At 38.6% G+C, this 25,704-nt stretch overlaps 1 protein-coding gene and 1 non-coding gene across 8 annotated transcripts in view; both read right to left on the reverse strand.

Annotated features, from left to right (window-relative positions):
• Positions 1 to 976: 976 nt before the first annotated feature.
• The window catches only part of DPP8 (dipeptidyl peptidase 8), a 57,373-nt gene continuing 32,645 nt past the window's right edge, over positions 977 to 25,704 (reverse strand). For 4 of the 7 annotated variants that reach the window (XM_028505484.2, XM_028505485.2, XM_036009307.1 and 1 more), the window contains 9 exons: positions 22,746 to 22,825; positions 19,049 to 19,201; positions 18,636 to 18,771; positions 16,539 to 16,684; positions 11,448 to 11,594; positions 10,085 to 10,237; positions 8,629 to 8,771; positions 7,970 to 8,081; positions 977 to 5,107 (listed from right to left, as the gene is read on the reverse strand). In XM_028505484.2, coding sequence (XP_028361285.1) covers positions 4,985 to 5,107; positions 7,970 to 8,081; positions 8,629 to 8,771; positions 10,085 to 10,237; positions 11,448 to 11,594; positions 16,539 to 16,684; positions 18,636 to 18,771; positions 19,049 to 19,201; positions 22,746 to 22,825 — 1,193 coding nt within the window. In that variant the 3' untranslated portion in view covers positions 977 to 4,984. Of the gene's footprint in view, positions 5,108 to 7,969; positions 8,082 to 8,628; positions 8,772 to 10,084; positions 10,238 to 10,846; positions 11,034 to 11,447; positions 11,595 to 16,538; positions 16,685 to 18,635; positions 18,772 to 19,048; positions 19,202 to 22,745; positions 22,826 to 25,704 lie in introns of those variants that run through there. The other 3 variants (XM_036009301.1, XM_036009296.1, XR_004899282.1) reach the window with 3 other exon arrangements.
• Positions 11,963 to 12,092, reverse strand: LOC114493693. Its single transcript, XR_003684302.1, has one exon. It is a non-coding gene; the product is annotated as a small nucleolar RNA SNORA38 (small nucleolar RNA).

Consider the following 25,704-nt stretch of genomic DNA (forward strand, 5'->3'; position numbering starts at 1 on the left):
AATCCTGATTTTTGATTAGCATTAAATCCAGGCTGAATTTGAGACCAAGGTAGCCTGTAAATTTCTCAGAATGCCATAGATTATGGGTATGCTGAAATATTTCTTTAGAGCTGGGTGGGCGTGGCTGGTTGTTTCTGGTTGCAGCAAAAGCAACAGGTTACTAGGTTAATCCAGTGTACCTCAGCTTGTCCCAGAGTGTCATACAAATGTTTTTTTTTTTTTGTCATGAGGTGAAAAGGTTAGGAAGCACTGCCATTTAAAGATTATCTTTATTCCTAATACTTTTGTATACAAATTAAAAGTTTAAGATCCAAATACATAATACAGCAGTGGTTCTTTAGCATTATTATCCTTTTGAGAATCTGATAAAGCCAAAGTCCTTCTTCCCAGAATGCACCTCCACTCATTAATGCAGTATTTTGCATACAAATTCAGAGGGTTATAGGATCCTGGTAAAGTGTCTGTTCTGGAAGGATTATCAGATGAGTCCACGTTTACTAATTTTAGAAGAGTTCATCTGTTTCTTTCCCCCCACTCTTTCTCTAGTAGCTTCAAAAGACCAGAGAATTGTCAAAGAAAATATCTGAAGACATGATTACACTGAACTCCTCCCTTCAAGGTTTCTGGGGAACATGCAGAAACCACTATCTAAGTGGTATTCCCAAGAAGCGCCCAGCTGCTCAGGGAGGATATACCAATTACTGGCTCTGAGCACCGCCTCCCTTGCCACACCAATTGCTGGGTACTAGGAACCACTGGCAGGCACAAGCAGCACTCTGCACACCCTTCTTTGGGTTGGGTGCAATTTTGGTTAGTGGGTATAGTACCAGGAGCCCCACGTCATCACCTTACAGTCTCCCTTCTCCACTGAGAGCACATGACCTTGCTCGTGTGTGTTCACCACTCCACCCTTGCCACTACTCAAGTCAGGACTGTTCAAATGGAGAACAGGGGGAAAGAAGAACATTTACATCAATTAATTTTAGCAGCATCTTTATTGCAACAAAGAACCTGTAATAAAATGCAACAAAACTAATGTTTTGCTTTACATGATTAAAAGCTATGAAGCTGAAAATGAGAAAACCCATAAACTTACTGGTGTGAGACATGCAATTCTTTTTATACAAGTCAATGCTTAAAGCAGCAGGCACTTTATGTCTAAAATTAAAGACCTGAACTCCAATTATGCTGAATACAACATAAATTTGTACTTGGGTTATTTAAAACAAACATACAAACACTACTTTTTCTGTCTTCGAGGGACTTCTGAAATGATTACCCAAAGCTGTCTCTTGCCAAACAAGCAGGAGCCAGCACCTTGCACTGACACGTCTCCACACTCCAGGCTGCGTGATGGCAGGTGAGGCTGGAGAGGCTGGGAAGGTGGGTGTCAGGCAGGTCTCCGTACTCCGTTGTGTCTGCTGGGGATGGACACTAACACCTCAGTTTCGATAGGGCCATGTCTCGTCTCTTACTTCGAGCAGCTCTCAGGCGGGCTCCCAGGCTTCAGCAAGCACTCTGCATCCCAGTCCCCAGTCCCTCCACTACACCAAGGACACATTCAGTACAGTTTTGATGAACTTCAGAATGTCATAAACTAATGAGAAGTACTGCTTCATTAATAAGCATGCTTAGCATTTACTTTAGAATGGAAAAATTAACCATTTTATGTTATCTTTAAAATGTTTCATAGGAATATATTAATAAATATTTCTTTAAAAATTTGCCTTTTCTACATATTTAACTACCATGAGTCAGGACATCTGAATGGAGTCTAGTACCGACTGAACACCGGCCATGGGTATACATTCTTCTCTCTCTAGATGTCGGTTCCTCTTCTAACAAAGAGTATTAGATTATATCAAAGATATACCAAATTGACACATGTATGATTCTATAATAAGGAGAGATCTCATGGGAATCATCCCACCCAAAGAGAGAATGATGTTACAGAGAGGTGGGGCACACCTTCCGTAAGGAATAAAACTGGGAGTAAAGAAGCAAGCCTCCTCACCTGTATCTCACTCATTCAGAAAGTAAGACATGCATTGTGACTTCGTCCTCTCGCATGAGGCTATGGAAACGACCCAGGAATGGCAGAGAGGGAGAGACCTTCATCCCAAAAGGACTCTCCAGACAAAAGGGATACATAGTTAATGACCCCTTCTGCTTCTTTTAGGGTGAGAAGGGACCAACAGCTATCACAGATGAGCAGCTGTCTTTATTGTTTTAGGTTCTTGTAAATGAGTCCAGTGTAAAAATCGCCAATTATTTTCCTAATCCAACTCCACTGTCTATAGAAAAGTTTCTTAAAGCAGCCCACGAATGCCTTGCAAAACTGGAAAACTTCTTAGAAATACAGATTCCTGGTCTCCATCCAAATAAACCGAATCTGAATTTGTAAGAGTGAGGTTAAAGACTGTATCTCTCTTAGTTAAGTGTCCCAGACGAATCTTTGATTTTGAGTCCCACTGGCTCAACAATGCACAAGCGACCCTGCCTGCCAGTGACTGAACAAGTGTGCCCATCCATCAAGCCTGCAAAAACGCCACTTCATGTTTAACCTCATGCCTTTTGGCTCTTGCCCAAACTGCTGCTACTTTTATATAATCTTGCCTTTCAAGTTGTTGTCTGTAGACAGGGGACCTACAGGTTTAGTGATATTTCTACTGACTGCTTGAATTGACTGTGTCTTACACAACAGTTTAAAAAGCCATATTCAGTCAAGCTGTCTTTCTGCAAGTGAATTCAGTCAGGTATTCCCCCTGCAGAAAGAGACTGGCATTTAAGTGACTGAGAATTACAGCAGAAGGATTCCTCGTGATAGCAGGAAAGGAAAAGGCAACATGCAAAAGGAAAATCTGTGAATTCCAGAGTGCATGAGGTTTTTTAAGGTTTGTTTTGATAAAATAAGAGATGCTATTTTAAAGGAACGGCCTCAGTGGGCGAAGGGCTTCAAATGCATGGTTAACAGCCACTGTCCAATCCATTTCTACTTGGCAGATCAGGTAAGGATGAGATTGTTGGGGCCAACCAGACCACAAAAACCACCCCTTTCAGCTGTCAAATATATGGTTAAATCATGTGGGAAAATACTTTCTTGGGGAAGAAGTTACCCAGATCAATTTAATTTAACGTTGAAAAAATAGAAACAAATCTTGGCATGGGAAAGTACCATAAACAAGAAAGTCAATACAAACACAGACCAAAGGGGCACGTGTGGCGCCTATTACACAGGACAAACATACAAACGGCAAAACTGAACCCCCTTCCCAAGGACAGAACCCCAGGTCACCCTGCCATTCTGGACGCCTCCCATCCCCCACCCGGCCCTCAGTGGGGACGCCCACCTCTGACGCATAGTCACTGTTCTGACTAACCAAGGCCGTGCCCTCTATGGGAGAAAGCTACTCTGTGCAGTGGTGAGAGAGAGAGAGAAGAACAATTTTCCCTGGAGCGTTGTTTAAAAGTACTAGTAACAACTTTCCAAACACTGAGGCTTGTGATAAAAGGGGTCAAATTCACAGCTGTGTTCTCTGCCCGAGGCTCCGTGACCCACCCCAGCCAGCACCCAAGACTCTAAGGGACAGACCCCAGTCAATCAGCACCTGAGCTCCGCCAGCTATCAAGCGCTAGAGCTACCCCCGGGACTGCCATGGCCGTTCAGGAACTTGTTCACGGGCTTTGAACACTGAAAAAGAGAGACGTGGCTTGCTGGGATCAGTTTATGCCAAAGAGGTTGTTCTGGAAATCTCTTTAAGCTCATAATACCGAAATTATGCTCAAATAATTTAAAAAGGATGAAGGCAGTTCAAATTTGTAATGTTTCTAAAACTAAAAGAAAATAAAAAATTAGAACTTAGAATTATGAAAGTAACTCTTAAGAACTTTTCCTCTCCTGAATAACATTCGTCTATAACCATGTTGGCAAGAGAGTAATTTTTAAAATCTGGTTTCCTAACATCCTAGGAATTTAAATTTCACCTTCCAAACCTTTCATGAGTACTTTTGGTCAAATTATACTTTGCTTAGTTCTCAGGCAGGCCCTCGCCTCCCCCCGCCCGCCCGCCACCCTCCACAGCCGGCTCTCCCTGAAGCCCTGGGACATTTTATTTAGAAAACACCCAATGGAAACTGGCACCACTATTTTCTGAAGAATACAAGTGAATGTGTACTTTTTTCCTTTTCCTAAAGGAAAAGAAATTGCCTATAAATATTCAAGCTCTAATAGTTTGATTAAAATTTTTCTGCCTGTAATTATCAGTATTGTAAGACTAATTAAACCCATGCTACATACAGTTACTCGCCTTTACGCGAAGGGAAAGCTCACTCTGTCATGTCGTCGAAGAGAACTGTTTATCCTAGATACAGTTACAACTGGCTCAAGACCTGTCAGAGCTTGAATGAAACAACGTAAGTGTCTTTAGGAGGCCACTACTTTTCCTTGAAAAATCATTAATGACTGGTTAAGTCATAGGTTTAATAGTGATTAATTCATAACATGCTGGATACACCCCAAGCAATGAAGCATAAACTATTCAATTACATTTAAGTGCTATCAAATCTGTAACTAGTCAGAGATTCTGGAATTGAACCAAACCAATCACTAATATCATCATATTTTAACAAACTCAGAAGTATACTGTAAAAATACACTAATTAAGTCCATGAGGTTTATAATGCTATTAAAAGTGAAAATACGGTAACAGGGATACATAGTGCTAATGTCTTACTTCTGTCAGTAATTCTCAAGGTATTGCTGGATCCCTCAGAAATATGTCATTCAATTTTCTGTGTGTATGGTTAAGGTGTTAGATTACTATCCACAACCTGTAGATGTCTGCATGGCACCAAATAAACTTCCGGAAGTAGATGTTATGTGGCAGGAATCAAAATGTGATGATCAACTCTATGCTCTCCATTGATTAAACCATCTCATTTGGTTAAACAGCCAGTGTACACCAGAGTTCTACACAGGTCAAAATTATATCACTTTCAGAGCAGCAATGCGTGATCCCAGGTTTTCTTGAAGGTAGTGCAAAAGATGCAGTTCATAATGTTCTCCAGATTCAGGAACTCTTATGCTGTGTCTCTCCTGAGGATAGATCTTAACAACAAAAAAAATTAAAATACAAGAAATACGAATTTAATAATACATCTCCTTCCAAAGCCTTCCAAAGATCTCCCACAGGATGAAGGACACAGAGCATACCCTCTCGGACATTACACACATGCATCCTGCCTAAAGGCCCCTCTCTTTTTAAATTAATTTTTTAATGGCATGTTATTTTGTATTAGTTTCAGATGTACAGCGTAGTGGTTAGACAATCATACACTTTAAGAAGTGGTCCCCTTGGTGTTTCAAGAACCCAGCTGGTACCTTACATTACATCCCGTGACTATTTTGCAGCTATCAATTTGTACTTCTCAATCCCTTCACCATTCTCGCCCAGCCCCACAACCCCTCCTTCGCTCTGGCAGCCACCAGTCTGATTTCTGTTTCTGTGAGTGTGCTTCCATTCTGCGTATTTCACTCTTTAGATTCCACATATAAGTGAAACCATACAGTATTCTGTCTGTCTGACTTAGTTCACTGAGCACGATATCCTCTAGGCCCATCCACGGTGTTGCAAGTGGTAAGATTTCATTCGTTTTTTATGGCCGAGTATATCTCACTGTATATATGCACCACAGCTTTTTTATCTACTTGTCTAGTGATGGCACTTGGGTTGCTTCCATATATTGGTTGTTGTAAATTTACAACACTGCAAGTGGAGTGTTGGAAAAACTAGACAGACACATGCAAACAAAATTAAACTAGACCACCTTCTTACACCATATAAAGAATGAACTCAAAATGGATTAAAGGCTTAAATGTAGACCCTGTCCTCTTTTTATAAGTCCCTATACACCATTAAGCTTACAGAAGGATTTGTGTGTAGACCAATGGTTCTTCCAGTTTAGTATGCAGACTTCTAGGGTCCTAAGAAACACTTTCAAGGGATGCACTAGGTCAAACTGCTTTCAGAACAATACTAAAACATTATCTGCATATATTCCCTGGGTTGGCATTCGTACTGGTAACGTGAAAGCAGTGGTAACAGTGCTGGTACCTTAGCATGAGTCAAGGCAATGGCATTAAATTGTAGTAGAAACTTGCAGTAAAAAGAAAGATGTTAATTTCACTTGTCTCAGTAAAAATTATAATTTAATTTTATCACATTGCAACTCCTGAGTAGACGTCTTTTTAATACCCTGTGGTGACGAAATGGGAGAGAAGGCATAAAGCGCTTCTGCTATGGGCTGTCTCAGGAAAAACAACTCGTGCAACGGAGTCACGAGCTGAGCTGACACTTCTAAGTGGAATTTAATTTTTAACTTGAAAGAAGGGCTGATGATTAATAGTTATTCAGACGTGGGTGTGAATGAAGCAAGCTGGTCACTTCAAGGACAACACTGGCAGTATTTGTTTGCGATGATAAAGTGTGAGCTTTTTAAGAGAAAATCAGAATTCTGGAAAACCTGCATCCAGCACTACTAGCTCGTGAGCTTCCCAATACCAACTTAAGAGACTTTTCTGATGAGATCAGCGGAATTTTCACGTGAGTTTTAAAACACTATATAATGAAGTGAGTCAACATTTAGAAGACTGGCATAACTCAGCAAACCAATATTTTCCAGCTGACGAATGCATGATAAAAGATCCATTTGAAATACAAGATCCAATAGGTTATAATGTAACAACACAGTACGAAAAACTAACAGATATGGCTCAGATTCCACGCAAAAACTAATCTTTAGGACACTAACATTTGTCCAGTTTTGTAGTATCAAAGAATATCCACAATTGTCTGAAACGGCTAAACCCTCCCAACTCTTCAATACATATTCCATGAGACTGAAAACAGCAATTCACAACAGACAGTGTCTGGAAGTAGCTGTAAGAATCCAGGTGTCTTCCTTATTACGCCAGAGATTACGGGGATTTACGAAAATGTAAAGCAGTGCTATTTTTCTGAGTAAATTCTGTTTTGTTTTGGAAAATAGCCTCCCTTCTCCATAAAAATGTGATTTTTATTAACATGTAATAGTTTATTATAGCTATTTTTAAATAAATAAGTATTTTAATAGTTTTAATGTCTTACACGAGAAATATGACAGCAATAACCCACACAAACAAAAGCTGTTTGGTATGTACGGGGGCCCAAAATGCTTAATAACTGCTGCCGTGGACAAATATCTCATAGTTTATCCACAGAAATGCCAAACGAAACAAAAAAGGAAAAAAGTAACATTTTTCATTTCTTAAGAGCATATAATCTATGTAAGAAGTAGAAAGGAGGAAGAGTTTCTCCTAAAATCTTTTTATTTGAGTAATGGAGCAATGAAATCAGGACCTAAAAATTCTCTTTACAACAATAAAATCAAGTAACACTTCCTCACCCTTGCAGGGGAAGAAGAAAAGCAGAGGACAGTAAATGGACCCCTGTAATCTTTTCCATGATTACAAACTGAAAGCAGATAGCAACACATAAGTCATGGAATCTAACAGGCAGGTTTCAGCCTAACTTCAACAGAATCTTAACTTTTATCCAATTGGAGGCACTACTCCCTGTGCCTATCACTTTAGTTCTCTTAAGCAAAGAATGTCCACAACCAAAAATTTGGCCTTACTCCATAGTTTATTGTATTTCAAAGTAATCAATTACTAATCACTATTTATTTTAAAAATGTAGACAACCAGCCCTGGCAGGTGTGGCTCAGTGGATTGAGTGCCAGCCGGCAAACCAAAGGGTAGCAGGTTCGATTCCCAGTCGTGGCACATGCCTGGGCTGCAGGCCAGGTTCCCAGTCAGGACCACGTGAGAGGCAACCACACATCGACGTTTCTCTCCTTATCTTTCTCCCTCCCTTCCCCTCTCTCTAAAAATGAATAAAATCTTAAAAAAGAAAAAAGTAGAAAACCTCACCTGTAAATCGTATGGCTTTCCAGCCCTCACTAAAAAACTCAGTAATATACTGGTGTGTGCAAAGTGGACATTCTCATCCAAGAATCCATGTAAGAGCAGTAATCGATTTGGTCTGGAGAAACGAATATCACAGGATTAGGCAAGACAGAGTATTCAGGAAAACCACTCACCACCTTGAAACTAATCACAATGAACTATGTTAAATTCCTTACGGTGTAATGTTAGAATAAGGATCCAAAATTTTCTATGTTGTATTTGTAACCTGTTAACCAGATGCTACATGTATAAAAGTTTAAAAAAATAAAAAGATTAGGTATAAATTTCCTATTAAAATATTAGCATGCATTGGTAGCATGTCCCCAGAAAAAGAAAAATCATGAACACTATTTGTAAAATAATGCGGAAATAATTTTTTCCATCTCAAGTAGTTCACATAAACTTCTTTTAGCACAAGTGAATTGCCTCAAATATAATTTGTAGAAAAAAACAACACAAGAACTATCCTATAGTTCAGTTTTGAGAAACATCCATGCCATTCTAGTATTCTATAAAGTATTAGTCTTGGCTATAGTGTTTGTAGTTTCCATAATTATTATTAAAGATAACTTTCAAATATACAATTTTAAATTTATAATCTTATTTTTAAAGCCTGAACTTACTCAGAGGGGAACTTTTCTGCTTGCATGGCCACAGATCCTAAGTAATAGCCCTGTTCATTCTGGTCAGGGTGGCCCATGTAACGTTCCGTGTAGCCTGTGTCATAGAAGATCCACAGGGTGACTGGGGCCCCGGCAATAGCAACCTGCACAAGGCAACAGTGATAATCAAGTGTGGTCCAGAAAAGAATGGCTAGCAATGAGAATCTGTAACTGCAAATTCACAACCTAAAATTATCCTTAGGCTTTAGCTCCAGGACTAGAGCTACATGGTCTCACACCACTCAAAAAATCAAGGCGGAGTGCCAAGGTCAATAACTTGATACTTTGTGAGTCAGTTAGTGTTTTCTTCCATAGGCACGCTGTACACTAAACCCTTAGCCTGGGCTAGTTGAAATATAAACATGTTTGTTAAAAGGGTAGATGAACTAGAACATATGAATGAATGCCTCAGTGTAAACTCATTCCTGCTCCTGGGGAAAAACTGTGTAAGAAGGGTCTGTCAGCTTTATATACATAGGAAAAACAGTCATTTTTTAAAAGGCTTCTATTGGCAGTACAGGATTTAAAACAATGAATGAAACATATTTAAACACTAAATAACTAAACAGTTACCTCATTCTAAGGTTCCCACACAGTTTTATTTTAAATGTTACAATTACATTCCCGACAGCTATAAGCATGGACCAATTATGACAGTTTTCAAAGTTCCCTTTGTGGATATTTTATTAAAGGTTATCTGAATATATATGAAAGAACAAAAACCCTATTGTTTTTATTCTTAAAAATAATCTTTCACTGTGTAAAATAAAATCATGTTATTGAAATACAGGGTGGGGCAAAAGTAGGTCTACAGTTGCGAGTACACAAAACAGTTTATTCTTATATTATTATTTATTAATTACTGTATTATTTTCCATACGAATAACTGTAAACCTACTTTCCCTCATCTTATATAAAAAAGAAAACCACTACTCATAGTTCCCACTCTCTTAACACGTTAGCATTTTTATATATTTTCTTCTAGCACATTTTTCTAAGAAGTTGTTTATAGAACTGTAACTATCATCTGTAGATTTAATAATTTGTTCATCTAATATAGATTTAATTCAGACCTATTATGTGTCAAGCACTGCACTTAGCTGCTGAGGATACAGTGATCCAGTGTACCTGAGTGACAGGTCCCTTGGAGCTCGAAGTCCAACAATGAAACACGTAATTACAATCTAGTGTGTATGTGTGCATGTTTTCACTAATCATAACTAAATCTCATAACCTTTGGCATCTGTCTACAAATAACCAACAACTGGTCACCAAGTTGACAAGCAGTTTTTAAAAAAAATCTATTTAATACTACCAAGTCTGTAAACCTTTAGAAAAATCAGCATCATCCTCATGTCCTCGCCATGCAGAAAACTCTATCCTTATGACCAAAATAAGTACAAGGGAAATCACATACCCTGAAGACATCTGATCGCTGGATTAAAGCCATCAGGGAGAGGTATCCACCATAGGACCAGCCGTGGATGCCCACGCGATCTAAGTCGATGAAGTCATATCGGGAGGCCAGGTACTGGAGCCCTTCCACCTGGTCGTCGATCTCTATCTGTCCCTGTCAAGAAAGGGGGAGTATTTCACTGGCTCCGATGAATGGGAGTCTCAGTGTAAGACTGCTTTTAAAGCTAATAAATGTTTCTTACTGAAAATACCTGTGGTTTTTAGATTACAATTCATGATCAATCGAGATTCTGTCGCCCGAAAAACTTTTCTAAACTCTATTTAGAGATAGGAGTCTATAGCTTCTGTTGCTAGCCTGTCCTGGAGTTTAGTCCTAAAGTTCTTTCCTGTGGCAACCCAAACTGCCCCTGGCCATCTGGGTCATTCCCCGTTTCCATTTGTTCTGTTGTCTGCTAAGAGCCAGCATCTTCCTTGTAACAAGCCTTCCCATACCCAAAGGTGAAAAATTAGCCCCCTGAAGCGGGTGACTAAATTTCATTTCTCCTTTTTAAAACGTAATGCAGTATAGCAGGAGGAATCACTCGTGAGGCCTTATCCTCCTATTTCCCCACAGTATACCTCTAGGAACTAAACATACTGTTTCTTTAAAGTCCTATTAAGTTTTAATTCCTACCACCACCACCCTGTCTGTATTACTAGGCCTGCCAGTGCACACAATCTCACTTCACTGAGCGAAATAAAAATAAAAACAAAAAAAACTTACATGAGAATACAACATAAGGTCAAAGAACTGGCTGTGGGAGAAAATCCCCATGTCTTACTCAGCATGTCCAATACACTGGCAAACACAGTAACTGCCTTACTGTGCAAAAGGAACATCGGATTCTCATCATTTCCCAAAGCAGCAGAAAGGACATGGGGCATCTCTAAAAGGTAGCATTTAAAGCTTCCTGTAGAGAGAAAGAGGCTTGTCACAAGGAAGGCACTAACCAGTTGGTTTCTCTCTTCACAGAGGACAGAACAAACCTCAATTATTCCTCTCAATAGTGTACAGGATGCCGAAAGCTAAACGGTGCTGCTGTCCGGCTAAGCTGGACGTACAAAAAGCAAACAGAGGCTATTTCTACAAAAAAGTGGTTCTGTCTCAGCTCCCCAAAGTTACATGTAAGTAAACATGAGCTAGCCTCGTGAATATGAAGTTGCATCTTCCCTCCCACCCCCAAACTCTAACACACACACACACGCACACTCTCTCTCTTTCTCATTCACTCAGAGCCCCTTCCCCTGACTCTCTCTCTGGGATTTCACCCCAAACAATGCACAAGAAATTGTGTCTTTAAAAGAATGTTTGTATGTTCACACACCATTTTATATTTAAAGGCGCCTTCAAATTTAAGCCCTCGGTGACAGGATCCCCTGTTGTCTATCACTACAACCACATAACCCAGAGAGGCTAGTGTGTTCAAACGGAAATACTTGACTCCTTTAAACCGATTATTCACCAGCTGCACCTGAGGAAGAAATACAACTTCAGTGAAATTTATTTCATGGCGGCATACAAAAGCATAAGAGAGGCAGGATGCTGCAAAGAGTAGAAAGCTTAAATTTTCAATATCATTTTTGCTTTTGAAAAGACATTTCCTTTTTCTTGTGGACAAAAACATTTAACATGAGATTGACCCTCTTAACAAAAATTCAAGTACACAATATGTTACCACTAATCACAGGACAACGTTGCGCAGCAGATTTCTAGAACTTAACTCATCTTGTGTGACTGGGACTTTATGCCCATTGATTAGTAACCACACACCCCCAATTTATTTTTAAATTAACTTAAACTTTTTCATGTTTATGGTGCTGCTGCTGCTGCTTTTTCATTCTGTGTGGGACGGCTGATGTCGAGCCTGCAGGGAGCAGGCCACTCCGGACTTCCCCAAGTCCACACATCTTCGCCTCCGGTTCTTACACGTCCAGACGCAGGGAACCATGGACGCCCCTCTGTAGGAGGGTGCTTCTTTTCTTTTTCAAATTTTTAAAATTTTATTTTTATTGTATTTTTTCCATTACCATTTATTGCCCCTTTCTTTCATAACTTCACACGTAATTCAGGGTAATTACTGAACAACTAATGACTTTAAAACTATAACCTACATATTAATTACATACAAGAGATTTAATCTGTCCCACAGAAAAAGTTACTAGAATGATTACTTCTCCCCTGAAGAACCGTGTCATTCAAATGATACAGACGAGAATAACCAATCGCTTTTCTTCCCTACCCCTCTCTTCTGGAACTGTCTCTGACCAGTAGCAGGAAAGCTTAGTATTTTAATAAAACACTGTAACCAGTTCAGCTTCTTTTCTCCCATTACACAAATCAGTGCAAAAGATAGAATAATTCTTAAATACCTTTATCTCCCAAGAACCTACTTCAAAGTGACTCGGAAATTAAATGTAGTTTAGTGTTTCACCAGAAATAAACTGTCTAGTGAAAAGAGAACTTTAATTATTGGGCAGAAAGTTACATAAGTTTGGTGAACACTAAAATAGATATTAAATAACAACAAAATGAACATTCTTTCACGTGAGAAAGAAGTTTTCTCTGACTGAAACCAGTGGAAAAAACCAAGTCAGCCAGGACTTAAACAGGAATCAACACTGGCCCTTGCCAGGCAGGTCAGACAGTTAGAGCATCGCCAAGGTTGCGGGAATGATCTCTGGGCAGGGCATATTCAAGAATCAACCAATGAATGCATAAATAAGTGGAACAACAAATTGACATTTCTCTATCTCTCTCTGTAAAAGAATCAATCAATTAAAAAATTAAAATAAATAAATAAATAAATCAGTAAGAATCAATACTATCTTTACTCAATAGCTACTGAGCATTTATTGGGCTAGATCTGGAGAAAGGGGTAGAGAATCTTCTCTCTGACATTTGGATGTTAGTATCACTGGTCTTCCTGTTTCTATTCTTGTCCTCCTATACTATAGGACCTACAGCTTGTTCACACGGTAGCAGAGCAATGTTTTAAAATTGTAAATCGGTTATGATTTTGTAGCTTAGCTCTTGCCACCGGTAAGGAGTTTAGATCTATACTCCTTACCACTGTCTCTTGAGACCCTATATTATCTGGCCTTTGGCAATCTCTCTAACCTCGTCTCATACTATTTCCTTACTTACGCAGTGTCCTCTAACTGTATTACCAATGACTGATTCTAACCACAGGATCTCGACCTTGAAACACTATTTTCCCTCTGTCTGGAATACTCTCCCCTCAGATCTTTAATGTGGCTCATTCCTTCTCATCCTCTGCAGAGACCTTTCCTGTATCAGAACTTCCATCTTAGTCATGTTGCCATCCTTCTTTTGAACAATTATTCATAGCATTTCCATTTATGAAATTTTTTTGTCTACTTAGTATTTTCTGAATTAAGCTCTGTAAGGGTGGAACATTAGTCTGACTTGTGAGACTAGTACTTTGTGCATAATGGGAACTTAAAACTCTTTACAGATAGAGATAGAAGAATGATGTTTTCCCTTCCTACCAGGAGAGGAGAGGTTTGATGGGCAGGAGTTTTTCTTTTCTGTTTCTTCTCTCTCTTCCTCTCTCAGGGAGTTGAAATAAGAAGTACTATGTATAGAACACAAATATGAGGATTTAAAGAAAATTACCTCATTTCATTGCCTGTAGTCATACAAAGATGGCCCAAATGGTAAAAAAAAATCCCCCCAAAGCCAGTGTTTCTGCCTTGGCAACCTGGAGGCCTCTGCTACTTCTGGAAGGAGGTGCTTAAACATTATGCCCTTTGACACTGAGAATTCACGAGTGCCTTCAGAATCAGCTCTTCCAAACCCGTGTCCTGCTATCTCCGACTCTGCTCTTCCGTGCATTTACATTTGCACAGAGTGTCTGGCACATAGGAAGCATCATAAATGTTTGTTAAATAGACATTTTTAAACATAGTACTATTACCAATGAAGAGTGTAAAGAACCAAGTCTTGATGACCTTAATGAGAAGTATTTGTTGCTTTACTTTAGATTTTACTTTTGTTCGACTACAGACATGGTTGTATTTAGTGACAAAGTAATTCAACTCATGTTATGAACTGTGGGATTTTGACCTGAATATATACCAAGAAAGAACAAGGAACACTCATATCATTTCACCAAACTTCAGAAGGCTATTAGAAAGACTTGTCTCACATTACGGAGCCTCTTCGTAATGATCTCACACGGAGCTATCCAACAAGAGGATGAGTGCTCTGCTCTCCCCCCCACCCCGCCCCCGTGGGTGCCGTACCAGAGGCACTCTATCCTGTGAAGTCTCCTAGGGACATCTCCCTGTCAACCGAATGCCAGATTCTCTAAGGCCTCACCAAATTTGAATGTTTCCAGAAAACACTTTGAAAAAGGAATTGTTTCTACAAGTATAAGAAAGTACGGTTATGTTCATCAAGTATTCCAAATAACTAAACAATTTTGTTTCCATTGCAGTGACTACGATTTTTTCATTATGGTAAAACACACATGACATAAAATTTATCATTTCAATCCTTTTAAGTGTACAGTTCAGGGGCACTAAGTACATTCACACTGTTGTGCAATCATCACTTCTATCCAGTTCCAGAATTTTTTTTATCATCTCAAACAGAAACTCCATACCTATTAAACAGTAATCTCCTATTTCTCCCTCAGCCTCTGGCAACATCTATTCTACTTCCTGTTTCTATGAATTTGCTTATTCTAAGTACCTCTTACAAGTGGAATAATACAGTATCTGTCCTTTTCTGTCTGGCTTATTTCACTCAGCACAATGTCCTCCTCAAGGTCATCCATGCTGTATTTTCTCCTTTTTAAGGCTACATAATATTTCACTATATACCACATTTTGTTTACCCATTCATCTGTCAATGGGCACTTGATTTGCTTCTACCTTTTAGCTACTGTGACTAATACGGCAATGACCACTGGAGTACAAGAGTCTGTTCAAGCCTCTGCTTTGGGTACACACCCAGGAACGGAACTGCTGGATCAGGTTGCAATTCTGTTTAACTTTAAAAAAACTGCATATTGTTTTCCATAGAAGAGTTCTAATTTCGCCACACCCTTGCCAACTTTTATTCTCCCCTCCTTTTTCCCTGAAAATAGCTCTCCAGATAGGTATGATGTGGTATCTCACTGTGGTTTTGATTTGCATTTCCCTAATGACTAGTGATGTGGAGTATCTTTTCATGATTCAGACTTTTAAACTTAATTACTGATATAAGGTGTCTCTTAGTCTTAAAATCTAGATAACCAGATAGTTTTTATAGTATGTTTTTCACATATTTCATATATCATTTTTTCATTGGAAAGAAAAAACACTTCTTACTTAGCCTTAATATCAAAATATAACAAAACATGCAAAGCTTCTGAGAGTGCCCTGTAATTTTCTTTTGAATTTCCTTGTATTAAGTTTTTTTTAAAGTTTATAAAGATTTGGCCTCAAGTTTTTAATGGAAGTCTAATTTAACCTTTTCATGATTTTTATGTGTAGATAACTATAATACAAATGCAAATCACATTTCTTTGTAAAAATACTTCATGATGGCAAAGTGAGTTAACTTGATATATTGAATAGCTCACCACTGAGATTTTATGGCTTATGCAGTTATTTTACTTTCATTTTTTTGGATGGCTTAGAATCTAGATATATTTTCAGATACTAAATAATAGGGTATAACTATAAAGGATATTTACTGAGCCCAAGAGTTAACAGTGTAAAAACAGTGCAATTATATTCTAATCTCTTCAATGGTTCAATGTAAGATATGTAATCAATAATAAAAATTTAACAAAAATTCCAATTAACAAACTCACCTACTCTAAACACTTTACTTTGACAGACAATAGAATTTACTTAATACTCACAAGCTATTATTTTAATAAAGGAAAAAGAAAATCAAGGTTAAATTTCTTATAGTGCTAAATAGTAGTATAACAGTTGCCTTAACTAGGTAATAAAAGTATTCTAGTTTGTTTAAGAGGTATAGCCTTAGAATGAAGAGGACAGAATTCATCAAGCCACCACAGCTTTCTAAAAATAGCTATTAAGATCCTTTTTATTTACCAAGAAATTTAATTACTTAATTTCATTTCCCAAACAAATTTCTGTAGATAGAAAACATGTTTACCTACAGACACGAATATTCCCTTCCCCATGAGTTACAGTCCTTGTTGTAAACTAAGAAACTGACCATGATTTACAAATTAGATATCTAACAAACCCAGCTTCCTGAACTGGATAATCAGAACATAAGCCAGAGTCAGTAACAGCAGAGGCTCAACAATGCTCAAATCTTAACTTAAACAATTGACTAGACATTCAAAAAATAAATAACCTTAAAAATTATATATACATATATGAATGTGTGTGTGTGTGTATGTATATACATAATAAAAGGTACCCACCTGGGGACCACCATATATGAACAGCACAGTGGGGTACTTCTTTCCAGGTTGTAGATCATGAGGTTTGTAAAGCATCCCATACAATGTAAATCCAGTAGTACTTTCAAAAGAGAAAATTTCTGGAGGGGTATAGTCAGGAAGAGGACCTGCAAGGAAATAACATTCAGAGTGTGTAAGAGGAGTTGTTATTGGGAGCTCTACAACCTGAGCAAGGAAAGGTAAATCTACAACCTCAACCTCACACACAAATAACTGACCATCTTCCCTTCAGGTGACAGGCAAAAAATTAAGCAACAACACTTATACTTTAAAAAGAGAACCCAATGAACACATTAAGTTATCTATTTCAGAAATAAACACAGTGTTCTGAATAATCCTTGGCGCCTCCGTGCAGTACTATACAAATACTTTGTGCTTGGGTCAGTGTAACTTATGGATTAGAACTGGAAGCACAAATTTAACTTAGTCAATTTAAGTTGCTCAAGGCAGGTGCTCAATAAAATTTGTTTCTGATTATTAGAGAATAAGCTTAACCAGAAGCCAGAAATAAAAGGAAGTCATCACCCTAGTCAGGTGGCTCAGCTGAAAGGTGCTGATGTTTCCTTCCCTCTTCCCCTCTCTGTAAAATCAATAAATATATCCTTAGGTGAAGATTAATGTGTATGTGTGTGTGTATATGTGAGAGAGAGAGAAAATAAAGCCATGAACAGTCTTTGGTTTACCAAAGCTATACAAACCTATCCTAAGTCTATATATTGGATGAGGTTGCTGTTTAAGCAGAAACCATCACCACATTACAAATTCTACTTGCTCCCATTAGAACAATTTATACTAATTCTTAATCCCTTGCAAATATTAATGCATGAAAATACCTAACAGGAAAAAAATTGGGGATATAGTAGATTAAAAGATACATAAAAGCAGTCAATATTTTATGTTTAAGAAATTAAGCATTTTGCCCTGGCTGGTGTGGCTCAGTGGACTGAGTGCCGGCCTGCAAATCAGAAGGCTGCTGGTTTGATTCCCAGTCACAGTACATGCCTGGGTTGCAGGCCAGGTAAGGTCCCCAGTAGGGGGTATGCAAGAGGCAATCACATATTGATGTTTCTCTTCCTCCCTTCTCCTCTATCTAAAATATATAAAAAAATAAATTAAAAAAAAAAAGAAATTAAGCATTTTAAAAATAAATAATTCACATTGCTCTTCACTCCCATACAGGACAAGTTTCTATCTTTAATAAAGATGGCCACTGCAAGTGTTTTAGAAGTGGGTTTTTTTTTTAGACTTTATTTATTTATTTTTAGAGCAGGAAGGGAGGGAGATAGAGAGAGACAGAGAGAAACATCCATGTGTGGTTGCTGGGGGCCATGGCCTGCAACCCAGGCATGTGCCCTGATTGGGAATCGAACCTGCGACACTTTGGTTCACAGCCCGTGCTCAATCCACTGAGCTACGCCAGCCAGGGCTGTTTTAGAAGTTTAAGAAAGCTACCAGCTAGTTATTCCCTAAAGACGCAGCTTCACTGCTCAAGAGTATCACTAGTTCAGGGTACGTTATCCTCAAGGTCACTTGTTTATCTGGGAAATCATCCCAACGTGTGAATAAATGGTTTCCTGACTGATATACTATTTTAATCCCACTTTCAAAAAGGCCTTCCAGCCCTAGCTGGTTGGGCAGCACCCCGCAAAGCAAACGGTTGCTGGTTTGATTCCTGGTCAGGGCACAGGCCTAGGTTTTGGGTTGGGTCCTCAGCAGGGGCATATAAAGAGGCAACTGATCGCTGTTTCCCTCCATCTCTTTCTCCCTCCCCCTGCCTCTAAATCAATCAATCAATTGAAAAGGGGTACCCAGCCTAGCTGAGGGTCCTAAAATAAAAAATAGAAATAAAAATAAAAACAACACCCATATTACTTGGTAGTTGATCGACTAGGAGGGGTGGGATGAATCGGAAACCCAGCAGCTCGGGGACAGGCAGTGGTGAAGACAGAGATGGGACAGAGATAGGAAGACTCTGCCCAGGAAACGTAAATGCACACACAGGCTTCAGAGCACTAATGTACTAATCTTATTTAAGATCAGGTTTAGAGAAATGAGTACCTGCTGAGTCCAAAATGGTGGCCCAAAATTCCTTTGTTTTGCAAGTTGAGTCATCCTCAGGACTTGAGAGCTTATAGAGGGTCACAGAGTGTGGATTCTTCTGGTTACTGTACTTACTTATAAAGAAGTCACAATGCTAAAGAAAGGAGAAACAGTTACATTTTCCCCAGGAACACTAACAAAGGTTATCTGCTACTACATCTGCACTGATGCTATAGAAGGAATATAAGAGTCTGGCCATTTACGTACATACACAATACTGAAGTTAAGGCTAATCTTTTCAAAGTCTTTCCTAAAAGAATCAAACTTCTGTAGGCCAATTCTGCCAATTTTCATATTACTCCAAAGGACTATTACATGAGTAGAGATTTTTTCATATGACAGGAAAGTCTTTTCAAACAGGGATTTAATACCTGGCTGATGCAGCAAGAGTGGGAATAGCCACGGTCGGTTAGCCTTGTCACTTCTCCAGGATTTACATAACTGACCACATACAGGTGATGTTCTAAAGGAGAATCTTTGGTGCCTTCAAAATATACCAGTTTTCTGATTTCATCAACCTGGATCTGCCAAAATGACAACAACATGAAAATCAGTGCTCGCATGACCTTGGCAAGGTCAGTAACTCAACCAACAATCCCCAATTTTGTTCAGAATCATTTGAGTCACCCTTTGATTTGTGCCTCTTTAAAAAAAAAATTTCCAGCCTTGGCTGGTATAGCTCAGTGGATTGATCTCCGGCTGTGAACCAAAGGGTCGCAGGTTTGACTCCCAGTCAGGGCACATGAAAGGCAACCACACATTGATGTTTCTCTCCCTCTCTTCCCCCCAACCCCACCCTCTAAAATAAATAAAAAACCTTTAAAAAATATCTACAGATGTTAATAAACTTGTTGGTTTTGTTTATGACTTATAGCTAAGAATAAAATTTACCCAGAAGAGAAAAGGACACAAGAGTTGCACACTATTAGTAGAGCTTCCTATATGGCCAGAATGTGTGCTTTTCTTAAAATACAAGAATTATCCCATTAAAGACAACCTTCTACTGAAAAAAAAAATAGCCATATTTCAGCTTAGGTCAACCATTCAGGCACACTTAACAGAGTCTAACTTTGGCATCCTGTATATTTCTCAGTTAGTGCAGTACTATCTTAGCACTTTTTGGTCTTCTGCACAAATTTACAAAAATGTTTTATCTGTTGGGTTGGGGAACAGTTGAACTCAATCACAGTTTCAATACTGTTATAGTTTATAAACAAGTATCGATAACATCTGCACCAGTCCGTGAACCAAAGGGTTGCTGGTTCGATTTCCAGTCAGGGCACATGCATGGGTTGCAGGCCAGGTTCCCCAGTGAGGGGTGTGCAAGAGGCAACCACACATTGATGTTTCTCTCCCCCTCTTTCTCCCTCCCTTCCCCTCTATCTAAAAATAAATAAATAAAATCTTTTTAAAAATGCAGTAAATTCACAGATGAATTCACTTAATATTTTCCCCAAATCACAAGACTCTAAATAAATGCCTTCTACCGTTTCTTTTAAAAATCTTCAAAAAAATTTTCTTACAGATTTTATATATTTATTTTTTATGAGGGGCAGGGAGGGAGAAACAAAGGGAGGGAAACATCCATGTGTGGTTGCCTCCTGCACACCCCATACTGGGGACCTGGCCCACATCCCAGGCATGTGCCCTGGACTGGGAATTGAACCGATGACCTTTTGATCACAGACCAGCACTCAACCACTGAGCTATACCAGCCAGGGCTCTTTTAAAAATCTTTTATCAGACTATTCAAACAAGTTTAATAAAATTTAAAAAACTTTTTTACAAACCAAAGAAAACACAGATACATTTCTAAAAGCAAGTATTTTTAACTGTCACATTTTCTCCAGGAAGCTTCTTCAATAAACACAATTGATGTATACAGAAAGGATACAAGTGATAAGAAATGGAAGAACAAATATTCATGAAGCTTCAAAGGTATGTGTTAATCTGTGCAAAAAGTTGGGATTGGTTCTACTCTTGTCCTAACAGTTGGGAGTCAGGTCTTTCAAAATTGAAAAAAATAACTGGTTAATTCCTCACCCCCTGACTTTATTCAACAGAAGTATTAGGATTACCAGAGGGGTTGTTAAACAGCTTGCAGAGTCCCACTACCAGAGATTCTGATTTAGGAGGTCTGGAATGGGCCCAAGAATTTGCATTTCTAACAAGCTCCCAGGTGCTGCTGATGTGCTGCTGCTGGTCCAGGGACCACACTTTGAGAACCACTGCTAACAGTCAAGGGGCACAAAGGCTTACCAGTTTCAAATTCTTACTCAATTATAGCCATTAAAAATCTTTGGGTGGGAACAAGGACACTGGCAAAAGTAGAGAGAAAAAAGTAACTTAAAAAAAAAAAAGCAGTCCTGGCAGGTGTAGCTCAATGGATTGAGCATCAGCCTACAAACTAAAGGGCCGTTGGTTCCATTCCCAGTCAGGGCACAGGCCTGGGTTGTGGGCCAGGTCTCCAGCAGGGGGTGCGTGAGAGGCAAACACACAATGATGTTTCTCTCCCTCTCTCTCTCCTTCCCTTCCCCTCTCTCTTTAAATAAATAAAATCTTTTAAAAAATATTTTATTTATTTATTTTTAGAGAGAGAAGGGAGGGAGATAGGGATATATATATATATATAGAGAGAGAGAGAGAGAGAGAGAGAGAGAGAGAAAGAGAAAGAGAGAGAGAGAGAGAGAGAGAGAGAGAGAGAGAGAGTGAGAGAGAGAAAGGAACATCAATGTGTGGTTGCTGGGGGTTATGGCCTGCAACCCAGACATGTACCCTGGCTGGGAATCGAACCTGGGACACTTTGGTTCCCAGCCCGCACTCAATCCATTGCTACACCGCGCTCAACTGAGCTACACCAGCCAGGGTAAATAAATAAAATCTTTTAAAATATAAAGCAAAAATAGAAAAGAGAGACAAACACATTACACAAATAAATGTGACATAAACAAAGAAGAAAGGTGATGCACATAATGGTTTAAGTTGACCAAATAAAGTTCAGGTCAATGTAAATATAACTTTGGGGGTTCCTTAGGTATTACCCAACCATTATACTGCATGAAGTTTACATTAGCGTCATTTTTTGTTATTAAAACTTAGAATTTCACAAAAAAGATTTTTCTCAGTTGACAATAACATCCAAGGTCCCTAAACAGGAAAAAAAAATGGATATATAACCAGAAGGCCATCTGAGACTCTAACCAAGAGGACTTTCTGAATGAAAATTAACTTTAAAGGTTGCCTACAATATTCTACAAGTTTTTACCAATGGAAACAAACGTGGGACCTGAATCTTCATTCTCTCTCCTTAGTCACCTTGGGGACTATGAGTGACTTTTCTCAGTAACCAGTATTCACAATTCTTCAAATAAACCTCCAAATCTATTTGAGGAAATCACAGGCCTTCACTAAATCCTAGTATACATCAACTTAACTGTATGGATCACACATATAAAGGATGGAGTTCTTAAGAGAGTTCATGAAACTGACACATAACGGAAGGTTGAAACAAATATAAAGTGCTATTAAAGGCAAAAGAAAAAAATTACAATTCATTAAATAACCACAGAAAGCTATATGCTAAGAGTGAACAGAGGGTGGACTTCCCTCCTTTCCCCTATCAATCTATGCTGCCTGTATAACATCACTCTTTGCAGATGGTGGATGAAACTGAATTTGTGAGATAAGATAAATAGGTGAATGAAAGAGAATCATGACCTCAAAAGTAGTAATGTAATTTCTAATGTAGAAATGACACAAGTAGTTTGTTAAGAGATTTAGAAGTAATTTTCAAACCATATCTTAATTTACAATTTTTGCTAGACTTTTCCTTCCCTTATTAAGCAGCAACAGTATACTTGAAAATGGTGATCTGTAATAACCAGTACAGATCTAATACCAGGGCTATAAAAAGTGGGTGAGATTTGTAATTTAAGATTTTTTTCCCCAACAACTTGAGTTCTTTTAGGCCTAAACTTAATTTTTCAAAACACTGGGGTTATACAAAGTTGTACTACTGATTTTCAGTAGCAGACATTGACCAAACACCAGCAGAATAAAGGAACATACGTTAGATCCATGCCGGCCAAGAACTTCCCATTCACCGCTGGTAATTGCTAGTTCTTCTTTGATAGGACACTTGAAATCACCTACAGATAAATAGAGTTATAATTCAGCACTTCATACTAGACTATAAGCAAATGAAACAATAAAGAATATTGTCCAAAAGGGTGCATTTAAAATGTCAAGTTATGTCTGGGGTAATGAAGATGTTTTGAAACCAGCTCTGGACAGGTAGGTAGCTTGGTTGGTTAGAGTATCATCCTAATACTCCAAGGTTGTGCACCGGTCAGGGCACACACAGGGGTCACCTGGTGAATGCCCAAATGGGTGGAATGACTAATCAATGTTGTTCTCTCTTTCTCTCCAACCCCTCTGAAGGCAAGAAATAAAAATTAAAAAAAAAAAAAAGGAAAATGTTTTGGAACTAGTTAGAGGTAGTGGTTACACAACACTGTGAATATACTAACTGCCACTGTTCATTTTAAAATGGTTTATTTAATGTTATGAGAATTTCACCTTAATTAAAAAAAAAACCTACAATAAAAATCTCCAAATTATGAGTCTTCACAATACTTTGGAGTAAAAATGGAATGATACATGTAAATAAAGTGAAAACTGCAAAATAGATTCTCACGGCAAAGCCAGAAAAGAACTCAAAAGCACTTGCATTCGTAGACCTTTGGTTAGACAAAGTCTAATGGGTCAAACAAGGCATTTTTTTCTAGAAATGCAACAAACTACTTTAAAAGCCACAGGAAGAAAATTTTAATGAAATTGTTCATCATTTGCCAAAAACAAATTGGTTATTACCATATTAAATGCCAACATGCCCCACTCGCCTTTATGAAATTCTGTCCTGGTAGACGAAGCTCTCTCAGTGGTTTGAGGAGGAAACTGAGAAATGGGAACTATTTCTCACTGCCTATCTGCTGCTAACTCCAGCCACGGAAGTGACCGCTGCAGGAAAGCCGAGATGCTGAGAAGGCACTGGGTCTTAGCTAGTACCACTCAACTTAGACACAAAAATTCAACCTAGTACTTTACATTTGATGGCCAGAAAATAAATTATTATTTTATATACACATATACAAAACAAGTACTAATTGTTTTCACATTATAGCCACTTAAGGAAGAAAAGAGAAAGGAGGAGGAAAATAAAGTGGACATTAAAGAAAAGGAGAAAAACATGGAGAAAGACAGACTAAGAAAGAAGGAGGGAACCAGATGAAAGAGGTGGACAAACAGAAGGGCCCAGAAACAGATGCTGAGAAGGGACAGTGGCCAGGTGTTCTGAGATGAGTACTAACTGAGTAACAGCTCTTCTTCTAAATTATCATCTTTTTATTATTGTCCCCTAAGTATTTTAGCTAATTAACTACTATTCACAGCTCTCTGACCAGTCTTTATTGCTACACTATCTAGAATTCCATAAATGAAGTTCATTTCTGCAAAACAGAAGATTTGGCAGCATGATTTCACACTAAGAGCCACATTAAACCAAGGCTCTCAGGGAAGAAACTCTCCATCTTAAATATGTAAGATCTTGCCTGTTTTTAAAATAATTAGGGATAGGAAAGGCATGGAATTATAGGTAGTATTTACTATACTAGTCCTAGATACAGCTGTTTACCAAATAACAATATTTAAAAGGTCATGCTGAGTGCTAGCTGGTGTGGTTCAGTGGATTGAGCACCGACCTACAAACTAAAAGGCTGCCGGTTCAATTCCTGGTCAGGGCACAGGCCTGGGTTGCAGGGGCCCTGTGTTGGATTAGGGGAGTGCAAGAGGTGGGTAATTGATGTTTCTCTCCCTCCCCTTCTATAAACAAACAAACAAACAAACAAACAAAGCCTCAAAAAATTCCTTTGTCCCCCTTTTTTTAAAGGCCATATTGAAAAAACAAACAACCCACACTTCTCCAAAGAAGATATTCAAATGGCCTATAAGCACATAAAATGATGCAATGTCGCTTGTCACTAGGGAAATGCAAGCCCAAACCATAATGACATACTACTTCATACCCATTATGATAGCTATTAAGAAAAAACAAAAACACAGGAAATAACAAGTGTTGGCAAAGATGTGGAGAAATTGGAACACTTGTTCACCGCTAATAGGAATAGAAAATGGTGCAGCCACTATGGAAAAGAGTATGATGATTCCTCAAAAAACTAAAAATACAATTACCATAAAATCCAGCAATTTCCCTTCTGGGTATATACCCAAAAGAACTGAAAGCAGGGTGTCAAACAAACGTGTGAACACACATGCTCACAGCAGCATCATTCACAGCAGCCAAAAGAAGGAAGCAGCCCAAGGGTCTGCGGACAGATGACTGGATGAGAAAAATGTGGTATACACACAGAATGGAATATTATTAAGCCTTAAAAAGACTTTCTGACACATGCTACATGGATGAACCTTGAGAACATTATGCTAAGTAAAATAAGCCAATCATAAAAGGATAAATACTGTATGATTCTACTTGAATGAGGTGTCTAGAACAGTCAAATTCACAGATACAGAAAGTGGCTGCCAGGGGCTGAGGGGAAGGAAGGAATGAGGAGTTATTTTTCACTAAATTGTGTATTTATTGGGTGGTTTCAGTTTTGGAAGATGAAAAAAGTTCTGGAGATAGACAGTGGTGAAGGTTGCATAAAAATATTAATACCTTAATGCCATGAAACTGTGCACTTAAAAATGATTAAAATAGTGAAATTTTAAAAATATTTGATTTATTTTTAGAGACACGGGAAGGGAGGGAGAAAGAGAGGGAGAGAAACATCAATTGGTTGCCTCTTGCACACAGCCCCAACAGGGGACTGAACCTGCAACCCAGGTATGTGCCCTGACTAGGAATCTAAGTAGCCGAGTCTTCTGCTTTGCAATATGATGGCCAACCAACTGAGCAACAGGGGGAAAGAGTAGATTTTGCTATGTATATTTTACTACAATTTTTTCTTAA

Source organism: Phyllostomus discolor, chromosome 1 (genome assembly GCF_004126475.2).
Source record: "Phyllostomus discolor isolate MPI-MPIP mPhyDis1 chromosome 1, mPhyDis1.pri.v3, whole genome shotgun sequence".
Lineage (NCBI taxonomy): Eukaryota > Metazoa > Chordata > Mammalia > Chiroptera > Phyllostomidae > Phyllostomus > Phyllostomus discolor.